Source organism: Labeo rohita, chromosome 22 (genome assembly GCF_022985175.1).
Source record: "Labeo rohita strain BAU-BD-2019 chromosome 22, IGBB_LRoh.1.0, whole genome shotgun sequence".
Lineage (NCBI taxonomy): Eukaryota > Metazoa > Chordata > Actinopteri > Cypriniformes > Cyprinidae > Labeo > Labeo rohita.
The window spans coordinates 31,849,025-31,862,872 of record NC_066890.1 but is presented as its reverse complement, the minus strand read 5'-3'; the positions used below and the strand labels follow the sequence as shown (position 1 = coordinate 31,862,872).

General features: G+C 37.7%; 2 protein-coding genes across 4 annotated transcripts; both read right to left on the bottom strand.

Moving 5' to 3' along the window:
• Nucleotides 1-1,720: 1,720 nt before the first annotated feature.
• On the bottom strand, nt 1,721-4,700 carry LOC127154021 (interferon-induced protein 44-like). The gene is made up of 9 exons (XM_051095390.1): nt 4,586-4,700; nt 4,154-4,200; nt 3,546-4,065; nt 3,153-3,207; nt 2,881-3,076; nt 2,648-2,800; nt 2,390-2,561; nt 2,190-2,290; nt 1,721-2,118 (listed from the first exon to the last, which is right to left on the bottom strand). The coding sequence occupies exons 2-9, from the start codon at nt 4,160-4,162 to the stop codon at nt 1,930-1,932; spliced, it is 1,395 nt and encodes a 464-aa protein (XP_050951347.1). The 5' UTR covers nt 4,163-4,200; nt 4,586-4,700; the 3' UTR covers nt 1,721-1,929.
• A 624-nt stretch (nt 4,701-5,324) lies between these two features.
• On the bottom strand, nt 5,325-12,128 carry LOC127154017 (interferon-induced protein 44-like). 3 transcript variants are annotated; one of them, XM_051095376.1, is made up of 9 exons: nt 12,036-12,128; nt 10,974-11,478; nt 10,809-10,863; nt 10,642-10,733; nt 6,650-6,753; nt 6,422-6,574; nt 6,151-6,310; nt 5,942-6,042; nt 5,325-5,862 (listed from the first exon to the last, which is right to left on the bottom strand). In XM_051095376.1, the coding sequence occupies exons 1-9, from the start codon at nt 12,114-12,116 to the stop codon at nt 5,674-5,676; spliced, it is 1,440 nt and encodes a 479-aa protein (XP_050951333.1). In that variant the 5' UTR covers nt 12,117-12,128; the 3' UTR covers nt 5,325-5,673. The 3 variants fall into 3 exon arrangements, with proteins under 3 accessions (XP_050951333.1, XP_050951334.1, XP_050951331.1); XM_051095377.1 differs by lacking the exons at nt 10,642-10,733; nt 10,809-10,863; nt 10,974-11,478; nt 12,036-12,128 and adding exons at nt 6,928-6,976; nt 7,077-7,587; nt 8,573-8,687 and having other exon boundaries at nt 6,650-6,845; XM_051095374.1 differs by lacking the exons at nt 5,325-5,862; nt 5,942-6,042; nt 6,151-6,310; nt 6,422-6,574; nt 6,650-6,753 and adding exons at nt 9,259-9,789; nt 9,869-9,969; nt 10,059-10,230; nt 10,301-10,453 and having other exon boundaries at nt 10,538-10,733.
• Nucleotides 12,129-13,848: the final 1,720 nt, after the last annotated feature.

Here is a 13,848-nt window from a genome sequence, read left to right as displayed (position 1 = left end):
CTCTATGCACGAACGCTGCTGACGTATTTCCTGTAGAATCTCGGTCAGCCTATTTACTTCCGCATAGCGCGTTCTATAGCGAAGTATACTAGCGGTAAAACGCTTTCATACGATTAATTTGACAGCGATTCATAATTTAAGTATTACAATATAGTATTATATAGTTATACATTATAGTAATGACCAGAATGGCCCCTTAGTGAAAGCTTGGGCCAAGGATTAAAGTCAAGATAACATTTGTTGGAGATTGATGATTTTATATTTATTTTCGTAATAAATAATATAAACATGTATATTTTATACAATGTTGCCTGTAAACATGTAAATATACATAACGTTGAACTTTTGCACTGCAGTACTGTAAACATGTACACAACTAAATAACTTCGAACATTTGTACTGCAGTAAACATATACATATAACTGAACATTTATAATGCAGAAATGTAAATATGTAAATATAAATAACTTTGATAGTGTTAAACATTTCCTGTACAGTGTTGTGTAAATACAATATAGAAATTATTATTTGTCTTCTGTTTTTGTTTGTTAGTTTGTGTGTTTTCTACACCTGTAGGCAATGAAATGAAAATAAATTGAAACCAAACCAGTAGGTGGCAGTTTGAATAAGTGAGTTCAACAGATTCGTTCAAACAGCTGATTCATTCAGAAACGAGGCAAGCAACTGCCTTTATGAATGGATTACTGAATCACTGACTCACTTGATTCGTTCAAAAGCGTGGATTTATTCAGTAACGAAACACCGCTGTGTTGCAGGGAGACACAAAACAGTTCTGCTGTGGCAAGGCAGGCTGCACAAGCAACATCTGGCACAAAACAGGTCGATCGGTGCATCTCTATTTAAAAGGTTAACTGTGCTTAGCTAAAGTCTTGATTGTCTTGACTGAAGTCCTCCTACTCCCAAACTATGCGGCTTCTCTGACTTTCTCATCGACCTGAAACATGTCGCCCTCACGCAGATCTCTCCTGTCACCTGATCCTTACTAGAAACTGAGATATTACTTATAGTTAGTAACGTTCGTAAAGTAAAATCCAAAATGTATATTAATAAAAAAATCACATATAAGATGGAAACAATGTTCATAAAATGTAACTAGATAGATATATAAATAAATAAATACAAATAATGCAAAGACATTTACCAAACGCCGAAGTGATCGTGCAGAGTCAATTCGGCATCAATTGATAGATTTTGCACCTCCCTCCCCCCCCCAAAAAAAGTTTACAATGAAAAAAAACTTAAAACTGTAAAAAATTTGGGGTGAACTAAACACACTAATCAATATTTTCCAAACTGTTTTAAACATTAAAAAAAATGAGTGATTTTTGAACCATTTTCTTTTAGGGTTAATCAATTGGACTAAATTGGGGCTATATTTGAAAAACACTAATTTGCTCTGGAATTTTTACAGAGGTTGTGTGAGAAAAAAAAAAAAAAACAGCGGATTTGCACAAGATTAAAATCGCAAAGTACATCTGTGAAACCCTGGAAAAGAAAACTAGCTCTGTCCGAATAGTTCTTTAGTCACAGCCAGAGTAATACTGTATTTTGTTTGACTTGTTAGCAGAGGCAACGAGCATTAAACGCTTTTTAAATTTTTGTTTACAACAGTAACATTGAACCACAATGTATTTAAAGGCACATCCAGTAATTTCACCCTCGTAAAAGTTTCACACATAAAGGAATAGGAGACCAGGGATGGCCAAAACGCGTTTTGCTTTAACATATGCTCAATTTAATAACTTATAATTTAACAATTATACTTTACAAAATGTCCAAACTTTTTAGCATAGAAACAAAGAAATATACAACAACAGAGCATCATAGATGCAATCACTCATTGGCAATCAGTAAACAAAAAACATTAGTGTTAACAGCTTCAAAAGAAAACTTTCCACCCGCAGTGATTTATAGAAAGTCGTCGTACTCCACTCGACCAACATCATCCAGATAGTCGTCTGCAAAGTTGAGCATCTGCTGTACAGCGGTGAGAAGCAGGACGTCACAGTTGAGCTCCAGCTCCAGCTCCTGACTGTAGTTCTTCACCGGTAACACACAAGACACCGGCACACCCAACCGAGAGCTCACCTCCTGAACCTGCACAGACAAAGCACCATCTCACTCAGTCATGTATGAACAGCTCATGTGATCATGTGACCACATCTCACCTTCGTCTTGATGTAGGAGCTGAGATAGATGTTTTGAAGGTCCTTCTCCACTAGAGGACATGCTTCATCTACTTTGGTCATCAAGACAATCTGTGGAATGCCTACCAGATGGTAAATCAATACAACATTTTACATTAATTTATCAGATAGCTTTATCCAAAGCAACTTACAAATTGAGTTGTAGTGTAATGTTATTTTACTTAGCATGTTTACTCTTCGGCGTATGGAAGCAAGTTTTTCCTCTAGTTTGCTGGACATGAGGGAGATTTTGGTGGCGTCTATCACGTACGCCACACAGTGGATCTTCTCCTGTAGAGATGCAGGTCTGTAGACCCTTTGCTCCTTGTGTTGAAACGGGGCCATGGGGTTGAACTTAAATTTAGAGAAATCAAGAACAGCTATACATTAGACAAACCATCATACTCAAAGCCATTTTGGAGATATGTGAACCATCTTACTTTATAGCGGTCTGGTACGTGGCCTTGAAGAATGCTGCTGATGTCCTCAATATCCAGTCCTGCACGTGATTGCTCCTCGAGTCCCATTGTGTCACACAAGACGAATGGCAACAGCCTTCTCTCATGATGGTCAACAACCGGGTATGCGCGAAACTAAAAGAGATAACGGTTGTAAACCAAGACAAGTCCTGACATCCCAGAGTACAACTGTGTTAGTCCTTTTAATTCTGTACCTGTGTGGTGAGACTAGTGCCTGCAGATCCCGACATGGCTTTGCTGGTAATGCGGCCCATGAAGATGGAGTTGATGGAGTTGAAGAAACTGGATTTTCCAGCACCTACAGGACCGATCATTAGGATTCTGACCCGACTCATAGACGTCATCAGGGGTTTATGGTTCCTGATGAATGCCATGAGTTGTGCTCTTCGACTACAACACAGAGCACATTTATTTTGTGAAATCGGCAACAGCGGATGAGAAAAACATTATTTAAGTTGAAACATACTTAGCTGTCCACAGAACATTCCTCCATTGCTTGTTTATGCCACTGGTCTGAGGCACTGGCAATCAAAATTAATATTAATTAGGGCTGCAACGATTAATCGCACGATGTCGTGAGGCGCGTTTAGTCAATGAGGCCGGTACTTTGATTAGTAGTAAAGCTCCATCACATCACTGACAAGCTACGCCAAAATCTGTGGTGCTTTACGGCTCTGTGTATTACTTGCCGCTCCAGCTGAACGCACGTGATGGAGCTTTACTACTAATCAAAGTACCGGCTTCATTGACTAAACGCGCCTCACGACATCGTGCGATTAATCGTTGCAGCCCTAATATTAATACAATATATACTAGAATATATAAAATCACATGAATATTTTTCTGAAGACTAACTTACTCTGCTTCACTTTGTACACCTCACATTCAGTCAGCTGTGTGTCGTTCCCATACATTGTTACTGAATTAAAACTGAATGCATTCCCTCTTTGATGATACACAACTGGTTGGTTGTTGTAGCAAAAGTACAGCTGCTGACCAAAGTTGGGCCCTCCAGCGTCATCGAGACGTGCAAAATGTCCACTGTTAATTTTGATGCACACAGGAATCTTGCCTTGAAAGCTGAACAGAAAAGCTTCCCTATCTGTAATATACTGCCCACATCGAAAATAATCCACACTGGTGTATCCACCAAAGATGTAGCCTGAACGGTTGTAGGCTACAAGTAAAGTGGGACCCTGACGGTCACATCGCTGGTGGAAGGCAGAAGCTTGATATCCATGAACTGAAGCTTTGTAGAGAAGAGTCAGTTTCACACTCCCCAGCAAGGCACGGAGGCGCTTACTTTTCCCTTCTGTTAATTTACAAGTGAAGGGAGCAGCCGTAGGCTCTTGAGATCCGAATGCAACAGACCGATACATCTGTGAAAGATAAAAATTAAATTATTTATTATAAAATGCTGACACTTAGTGGGTTGAATATTAAAATCATTCACAAGTTTTCACTTACCGATGCCATTGTGAAACGCTCTTGCCTCAGTTAACCATGCTAAATGTCTTCCATAAAAGAAAACAGTGTCACATAACGAGTTATAAGAATAGTAAAGCGTGTAGTACCATGTGAGATCATCAACATGGCGGTTCGCGTGAGGCGACCCGCTTGATGGAGATATTAAAACAGATTTATCAGGCCACACTAATATGAGCTTATTATCTCATGGTTTAAGATACAGGGTATTTTAAAGTTCATTTATTTGTGTAAAACGTTTAGGCTAATTAGGTCAAAATTACCGCGTTTATTAAAAGCTGAACTCAATCGGCGAATGACGTTTGAAATTGATAGCACGTTGCGTGTACTTATTCTTACATGATTGTTAACTATTTAATAAAATGTGAAATGCTTCCAAATTTCTGTAATATTTATTTCGACCCCATAGCTTACCTTTCACAGTCCGCTTTCTCTGTGAACGAGACAACGAATGAACTCGTGTTATCACCGCTGTAATTCAGGAAGGTAGACAGTTTAGCCACCTAGTGGAGTCCGAAAGCTGAAAAAACCTGGGATGGGACCTTTCTCACATTTCTGGGTTTCTCATAGCGGAAGTCGTCATAGTTGGGTAAAATCGACAGCAGTGAATGGGAGAGTACCACTAATATTTTTTTGCATTCCCATTTGCTCAAATAGCAAAAGAAAAACTACACGATAGTCTTTTTATGACTTTCAATCTAAGGAAAAAAAAATGAGCTAGACTGATATGGGCAGTCAGAAGAGAAAACAATGTCATATTTACCATCCCTCCCTGGCGAAAAAAACAGCATATGCTGGTAGGTATGTTTTGATGCTGGGATGCTGGTTTAAGCTGGTCCTTTGCTGGTTCATGCTGGTCCTTGACCAGCAACATGACCAGCAAAGGACCAGCTTAAACCAGCTAAGGACCAGCATTAACCAGCAAAGGACCATCTTAAACCAGCATCAAAACCTACCTAACCAGCATATGCTGGTTTTTTTCACCATTTTCGCGTCTCAGAAGTCTGTCTGAAATCAGTTTCGTGAGGTAGCCTACCTCAGTACACAAACACATGCCATCAAAAGCTGCTGAAACTTTAAGATACAGCCAGTCAGAGAGTAGTAGTATTACAGAGATATGGAAATAATTAAAGTAATTGACGTGTATCAATCGTTCAGTTTTATTTTAACTTTTGAAAGAAACCTTTACACTTTAACACAACCAAAAAAAATGGCCCATTTAGCAAAAGAAGCCTTTTTTGAATAATGCTTATGCAGTTTAAGCATATTATATTCTCCATGTTTTTTAATTTGCAGTCCTAACACATAATTCTTGCTATAACCAATAAATCTAATCATGGAACAACCATAAACAAGCAGCTAATAAGTACCTTGTTTGCATTTTCTTGAATGAATTTTTATGAAAAATCAGGTAAACAGAACTGAATAACAATCTTCTAACTTAAGATGTCTTATTTGTGCTGATCAAGAGGTGAATATCCCCATCTATAATAGACAGCGCTTTATTTAGGTTGGTCCTCCTCCATGGGACAGACATCATCCAGATAGTCGTCTGCGAAGTTGAGCATCTGCTGTAGAGCGGTGAGCAGCAGGACGTCACAGTTGAGCTCCAGCTCCAGCTCCTGACTGTAGTTCTTCACCGGTAACACACAAGACACCGGCACACCCAACCGAGAGCTCACCTCCTGAACCTGCACAGACAAAACAACATCTCACTCAACATCTCAGTCCTGTAGAAACAGACCATGTGATCATGTGACCACGTCTCACCTTTGACTTGATGTAGGAGCTGACATAAAGGCTTTGAAGATCTTTCTCCACCTCAGGACATGCTTCATCTACTTTTGACATCAAAACCATCTGGGGAATGGCTGAAATGTGTAAATAATGTGTTAGTCACTAAATTATAATTCTTAAATATAAATATTATCTATAAATATTATCTTTGATATATCTACAAATGCTGTTGCCTTACTTACCCAGTGAGTTCACTTTTCTGCGTATGGTGGTGAGCTTTTCCTGTAGTTTTTCAGACATCAGGGAAATTTTGGTGGCGTCTATCACGTACACCACACAGTGGATCTTCTCCTGTCTGGAGGTCTTTTGCTCATCAGGTTGAAATGGGGTGATGGGGTTGAACTGAATCAAGAATATTTAAGATGAAGTATATTAAAGAACAACAACAATCTGAGCCTTCAAATCATACATAAACTCATTTTGGAGATAACTGGACCATCTTAATGCACTTACTTTATAGCGGTCTGGTATGTGACCTTGAAGAATGCTGCTGATGTCCTCAATATCCAGTCCTGCACCTGATTGCTCCTCCAGTCCCATGGTGTCACACAACACAAATGGCAACAGCTTTCCCTCACGACCGTCTTTCACTGGATATGTGCGAAACTACCAACCAAGAAGAGAATCACATCAAGACCTGTCATCAAGAAACGTTCCTTAAACTTCTCACTGAATCTGTACCTGTGTGGTGAGACTAGTGCCTGTAGATCCCGACATGGCTTTGCTGGTAATGCGGCCCATGAAGATGGAGTTGATGGAGTTGAAGAAACTGGATTTTCCAGCACCTACAGGACCAATCATGAGGATTCGAAAGCGACTGACAGATGTCGTCAGGGGTTTCTGATCCCTGATCTTTTCCATGAGCTGTGCTCTTCGACTATAAAAAGAAACAAAACTTTATTTTGCAGATTATTGCATAAAATCTGCAACTCTTTGAAGACCAATTAGTGGAAACATACTCAGCTGTCCACAGAATGTTCCTCCATGGTTTCTCCATGACCTGAAGGACTGGGAAATATTAAATACAAATTATAAAAGAAACACAACTACATATATGTAAAAAAAAAAATACAGTGAGGCATAAACATTTTTCTGACAATCAACTTACTGTGTTGGACTTTGTACACCTCACATTCAATCAGCTCAGTGTTGTTTCCATACACTGTCTCAGCATCAAAACTGAATGCATTCCCTCTTTGATGATACACAACTGGCTGGTTGTTGTAGCAAAAGTACAACTGTTGACCAAAGTTGGGCCCTTTATTATCATCAAAACGTGCAAAATGTCCACTTTTCACTTTATTGCAGAGCAGCATTTCTTCTTCAAAACTGAACAGGAAAGCCTTTTTATCTGTAATATGCCGGCCACTTTGAGCGTAATCTACACTGGTGTATCCACCAAAGATGTAGCCTGAACGGTTGAAGGCTACAAGTAAAGTGGGACCCTGAAGGTCACATCGCTGGTGAAAGGCAGAAGCTTGATATCCATGAACTGAAGCTTTGTAGAGAAGAGACAGTTCCACATTCCCCAGCAAGCCATAAAGCTGTTCTGTTTCCCCTTCTGTTAATTTAGAAGCGAGCGAATCCATGCTGAGCTTTCCCAACGTTTTTTTATTCATCTTTAACAAAAAGACAAAAAGACATGTATTACATAAGACAATAGTATAAAAAATGGATGAATGGATTGTTTATAAATAAACATCAAAGATTAATTAACGCCGGAGAGTGGGGTAAGATGAGCCATTTTTAATAGATGTGGTCTTCATGACAAGGGAACATAAGGCAGAAGTACAATGAAAGCGTTTAAAGTAATTTCAGGAAGTTTCCTATCAATTTAAATGATCTGAATGTATCTATGACAAAGGGTTCTAAAAATATGGCTTCTTATTAAAAAAAGTGTTCCTGTGGGTCAGTCTGCTCCAAGTTAGGGGTAAATTGACCCGAATCAATGGGTAAGATGAACCATCTGGGTGTAAAATGACCATCTGACTCAATCTGATTGAAACCCATGTGAAGTTTGAGAGATAATTTACCTTTTTTAAAAAAACTAATAATCAAGTTTACTTTTACAAGCTGTCTTATTTTTTTCCTTAAAACTAACACCTAAACAACATAAAACCAGCCAAATGAAGTTTAAATTGCAGTCTCTAATGGTTTGCCTTTATGAAACAATATGTTGAACACTAAAATTGTAACTTTCCCAAACCAAAACAGAGAGTTTGTTGAGTAAATTAACTAACAAATATTTTTGGCATGGTAGCTCTTCTGCAATGTCGAACAGTCCATTAGACACTACAGATGGAAAGATATGATTATAATATAACGAAAAGCATCGTCTGCTTTTTATCAGAAAATGTATGCATGTGATAAACTAAACTAGTTGTGTGATATCACATTAAAATACCAGTTTATACTTAAGATATTTAATATGGTGAGGTTAGGTCCAATCCTGGCTGAGTTTAACCTACAGCTTTTGGCTCACTTTGCCCAATAGCTGCCATTTTGGGGAAAAAATTGCGATTGAATTGCTTGTCTACTTTCAAAATGTATCATATTTGTCCAGAATATTGAATATACCATATCTATATCGTCTAAGAAGATTACCTTGGTGGCGCAAAACAATGAAAAACTCTTCGTATATCACAGACCCAACTCCAGCAGTTTCCTTCGTCTGTAAAACGTGCGTCGACGGTTCTACAGTGTCATGTACGCAGCACCTTTTTCTCAGCTTAATCCGTTCTGTGATTGGGTTTCTGTAAAGTTAGTATGTATTAAACTAAACGATTTTAGCATTCAGGTAAATAAGCACCGTCATGGCTTTAAATGCTATTGTTCGATTCCAACGAATGTGTTTTGTTGAAAACGAATTAATTAAATAAACGCATTTTTAATGATTTAGAAACTTTAAAATAGGTTATTAAATATATTTTCTTTGTAAAAGTAATAAAAAAAATAATTGTTTAGTCAAAGTGTTCAATTGTTTATTTTTATTTTAATCTTGCACAGTTTTGAAAGAAACTTGAGGGACAGAATCAAACAATTGTCTTTTTTTTGTAAAGAAGCTCTTTTTTAATGCCTATATTTATGTCATTCTAGTGTTATACTTTAAACCTAATCATGGCACAGGAATGTAACAATATATCCTTATATATAAGGTGGGAACCAGATTTTCATTAGTTTATTAAAAGTATAACTAATTATATTTTTATGTTAACTAGTCTATTTAAACAATCAGTGCTACATTATTTTTTTACCTTATTGCCAAGCGTATAAAACAGTCAAACTTTATTAGTCCTCATACAGATCATAAAATCACAGGACATAATAACAAAAATGAAGAATTTACAATCCTTTATTATACACCATGATTGAAGCAAAAAAGTAAAAGTACAGAGAAATTACACAAACTGAGTGAAAGTTTTAAAACCAAGTGTACTGATGTAAGTGTATGCTTAATATTAAAAATAAAAAGTAAACTTTTTTGTAGCTCAATGAAATGCTATACCATAAGAGTAGAGAATGTTTCTGCATAAAAGCAAATGACAGAGAATTTGTGTTTACGTTATGTAAATGAATCGCAGTGCTTTTGATTTGGCCTTTTTCTAATCTGTCGTCAGCAGTACTGAGAAAGAACTTTATTTAGGGTTGCCCTCCACAGAACGTATATCATCAAAATAGTCGTCTGCAAAGCGAAGCATCTGCTGTAGAGCGGTGAGTAGCAGGACGTCACAGTTGAGCTCCAGCTCCAGCTCCTGACTGTAGTTCTTCACCGGTAACACACAAGACACCGGCACACCCAACCGAGAGCTCACCTCCTGAACCTGCACAGACAAAACAACATCTCACTCAACATCTCAGTCCTGTAGAAACAGACCATGTGATCATGTGACCACGTCTCACCTTTGACTTGATGTAGGAACTGACGTAAAGGCTTTGAAGATTTTCCTCCACTAGAGGACATGCTTCATCTACTTTGGTCATCAAGACGATCTGAGTAATGCCTGAAATTGTTGAGGTATGTTTAAAGGCACGTCACATGTACAGACTTCTTTGTATTCGTCACAAGATTGGTGTAAATATGTTCACTCACCCAGTGAGTTCACTTTTCTGCGTATGGAAGCAAGTTTTTCCTGTAGTTTGTCAGACATGATGGAGATTTTGGTGGCGTCTATCACGTACACCACACAGTGGATCTTCTCCTGTAGAGATGCAGGTCTGGAGGCCTTTTGCTCGTCAGGTTGAAACGGTGCCATGGGGTTGAACTGAATTGAGAATAATAGAAACTAATAAATATACATTTCCAAACCCAAAAATGTGAACCTGTGCACTTACTTTATAGCGGTCTGGTACGTGACCTTGAAGAATGCTGCTGATGTCCTCAATGTCCAGTCCTGCACCTGATTGCTCCTCCAGTCCCATGGTGTCACACAACACAAATGGCAACGGCTTTCCCTCACGACCGTCTTTCACTGGATATGTGCGAAACTACCAGCAAACAGGAAATCACTGTGGGACATTTGTTGTTTTTTGTTCAAAAATCAAGTTCTAAAATCCTGCTAAATTCTGTACCTGTACAGTTAAACTTGTGCCTGCAGATCCTGACATGGCTTTACTAGTCACATGACCAGTGAAGATGGAGTTGATGGAGTTAAAGAAACTGGATTTTCCAGCACCTACAGGACCAATCATTAGGATTCTGACTTGACTCACAGACGTCATCAGTGGTTTGTGGTTCTGGATCAATCCAATGAGCTCTGCTCTTCGTCTACAACACAGATCAGTTTTATTATTTCAGATTAGCATAGGAAATTAGCAAAAGAGAGATAAAGAAAAAACATACTCAGGTGTCCATAAAACATTCCTCCATGGTTTCTCCTCAACACTGACTTCAGGCTCTGGGAATTGTTGAACAAACATATGAATGTCTTAATGACATTAAATAAGCTGAGTTAGATTATTTTGTGTAAAATACATGAAACTGTAATAAAGCTGATGACTGACTTACCCACTTTATACACCTCACATTCACTCAGCTGAGTGTCATCGCCATACATTGATGAAGTATTGATGCTGAATGCATGCCCTCCTTGATGATACACAACTGGTTGGTTGTTGTGACAAAAGTACAACTGCTGACCAAAGTTTGGCCCATTGGCATCATCATAACGTGCATTATATCCACTGTTAATTTTGATGTAGCTAGAGGTTCCACTTTTAAAGCTGAACAGGAAAACTTCCTCATCTGTAATTTCCTGGCCACTTCGAGCATAATCTACACTGGTGTATCCACCAAAGATGTAGCCTGAACGGTTGTAGGCTACAAGTAAAGTGGGGCCCCGACGGTCACATCGCTTATGGAAGGCAGAAGCTTTATATCCATGAACTGAAGCTTTGTAGAGAAGAGTCAGTTCCACATTTCCTAGTGAGGCACAAAGTTGTTCTCTTCGCTCTTCAGGTAAGTTAGAAGTGAGGGTCTCTGTGCTGACTTTTCTAACTTTGGCTTTTTGCATCTGTGCCAAAAGAAATAGAAAATAATTTTAAAAAGTCTGTTATGTTCTGTTCAGGTGCATGTATGTTCTGTTCTTGTGTTCTTTTTGAATGGGGGCTTTAAGCAGCTGTTGTTCTTCTCAAGAACGAGTCTGTGCACTCGTGTGTGGGTGGAGTTTTGGGAAGAAGTTCCAGAAGTTTTAGATTCCAATCAATTGACTTAATGGATTTTTAACTTTAGTTTTAAATAAAGATTTTAATATACATATCCAGTCATTTAAAACACCATTAAGACTACAAACATGAAATTTGTAGTTTTTTTCTATACCAGTTCAAAAGGCTAGCCTGTATATAAATATGAACACCTCTGTCATGGCAAAAAAATCAAAATAAACACTGAACACCGAATAAACACTGAAAAGTTAACTTTGTTCCAATTAAAATTCAATGTTTGATTCATTGCTATTCAATAACCTTTTGGTGGAAGATAAACACTCGGTAAAAAACTTACTGTACTGTACAGTACTGCGTGCATTGCTCAGAGAGTTGCTGTTGACTAAAAACTAGCTTTGTCACTTACGTTTTGCAGAACAAGAAACCTTGAAACGTTCTTTTGGTCTTTAGATCCAAGACAAAGAAGTCCATTTAGGTTTGACAGCATGGCTTGCTTTGGCGTGACGGTCATACTGTTATATAAAACATCACAATAAAATCATTCATCTCTTGGAGATTTTTTTTTACAACACTGACGTTGACTCTAAACCACAATGGTCTTAAAGGTCCAGTAATACAAAACTTAAGTAGCCTAATAGACGTGGGGGTGCTTGTAACAACTTTGTGCTTTAACATGTTCAGTTTAATAACTGATATATTTATATTTAAGAAAAGTCTTAAATCTAAATGAATTTAATTCAATACAACTACAAAATACTAATACAAAATCTTGTTAGTATTAGGAGCAAGAAAAAAAATACAACAGAGCATTATACTTCATGGGTTACATATTTTGGACTATGGGGGCGCATTAAATATAGAAAACCCATGAAAGATTTAAGTTACTTAAAAATCCACATTGTTTTATACATATTTTGGACTATGAGGGGCGCCATTATTTCAATGATGTCAAATGGTTGCACTCCGTGAGCTACTGGTGCTACATGTGGCCATGGATTTGCGGGTCTTGTCTTTATCTCCTACAGATGACTTGCAGGACCCTGTACATTTTGCTTTTAAATTAGTTTTAATCATTTAACCACCACAGCGTCGTGTCTCCACAGGCAACACGCACGATTTGTGTGGATTGCAAGTGACGTGGCAGGTAGTAGAGAGTGCAAGTGGCCGTGGCGAGTGACATTGTAATTTAGTTTCTTTTTTCTTGTCTTCACCACCTGGCTACTGTTGTAAAATGTTGAGAGATTCAATTTAAAAAATAAATAAATAAATAAAATAAAATAAAACAGACTGCAAGTGACGTCAGACTGAAGTTCAGGAGTCTGAGAGTGCAGGTGTCTGAAAATGCAAGTGCATGTCTGCAGCCAGGCCCTTCTCCGTTTTCCTCCCATAGAAAACCAATATAAACAAAAGACAATGATATAAAAGAGCTGTAGAGATTATTCTTTTTGGAACTTCCGGCGTTGTGTTTATTCTGGGCTCACCTGCTTGTGTGTAGTTGTTTTAATAATGAATAGGAGCATATTGAGTTTAGTCTTTATCATCTATATATCATATCAACACTATATAGCCTACATATACATTATATTAATAAACTTTATATCGAATATCTTTTAATTGCATCTTAATACATTAAGCCATATTAAGTGTTAATGGTTTTCTACGGGAGGAAAACGCTTAAGGAGAGACTTCATATTCTCTCGTTCATATTCTGCTTCATGTTCATATTCGCTCATATTCTGCTGTTCTGTGGCCACGGATTTGTGGGTCTTGTTTTTATCTCCTACAGCTGACTTGCAGGACCCTGTATGTTATGCTAAATTAGTTAATTGTTTAACCACCACAGCATCTTGTCTCCACTGGCAACATGCACCATTTGTGTGGATTGTGAGTGATGTTGCAGGTAGCTGAGAGTGCAGGTGGCCATTGCGAGTGACATTGTAATTTAGTTTCTTTTTTCTTATCTTCACCACCTGGCTACTGTTGTAAAATGTTGAGAGATTCGATTAAAAAATAATTAATTAAATTGTGCATTTTACAGTAGCCAGGAGGTGAACACAAAGAAAAGGAGATACAAAATTACAACGAATTAGAAGGAAAAAATAATAAAATTAAATTAAAAAAAAAATTAAGAAAATTACATTAAAACATGAGAATGTTTACATACATTAATACATTTAACAGCTTTCTTGTTTGTCAAATTGTAAATAGATTTTAGGTAC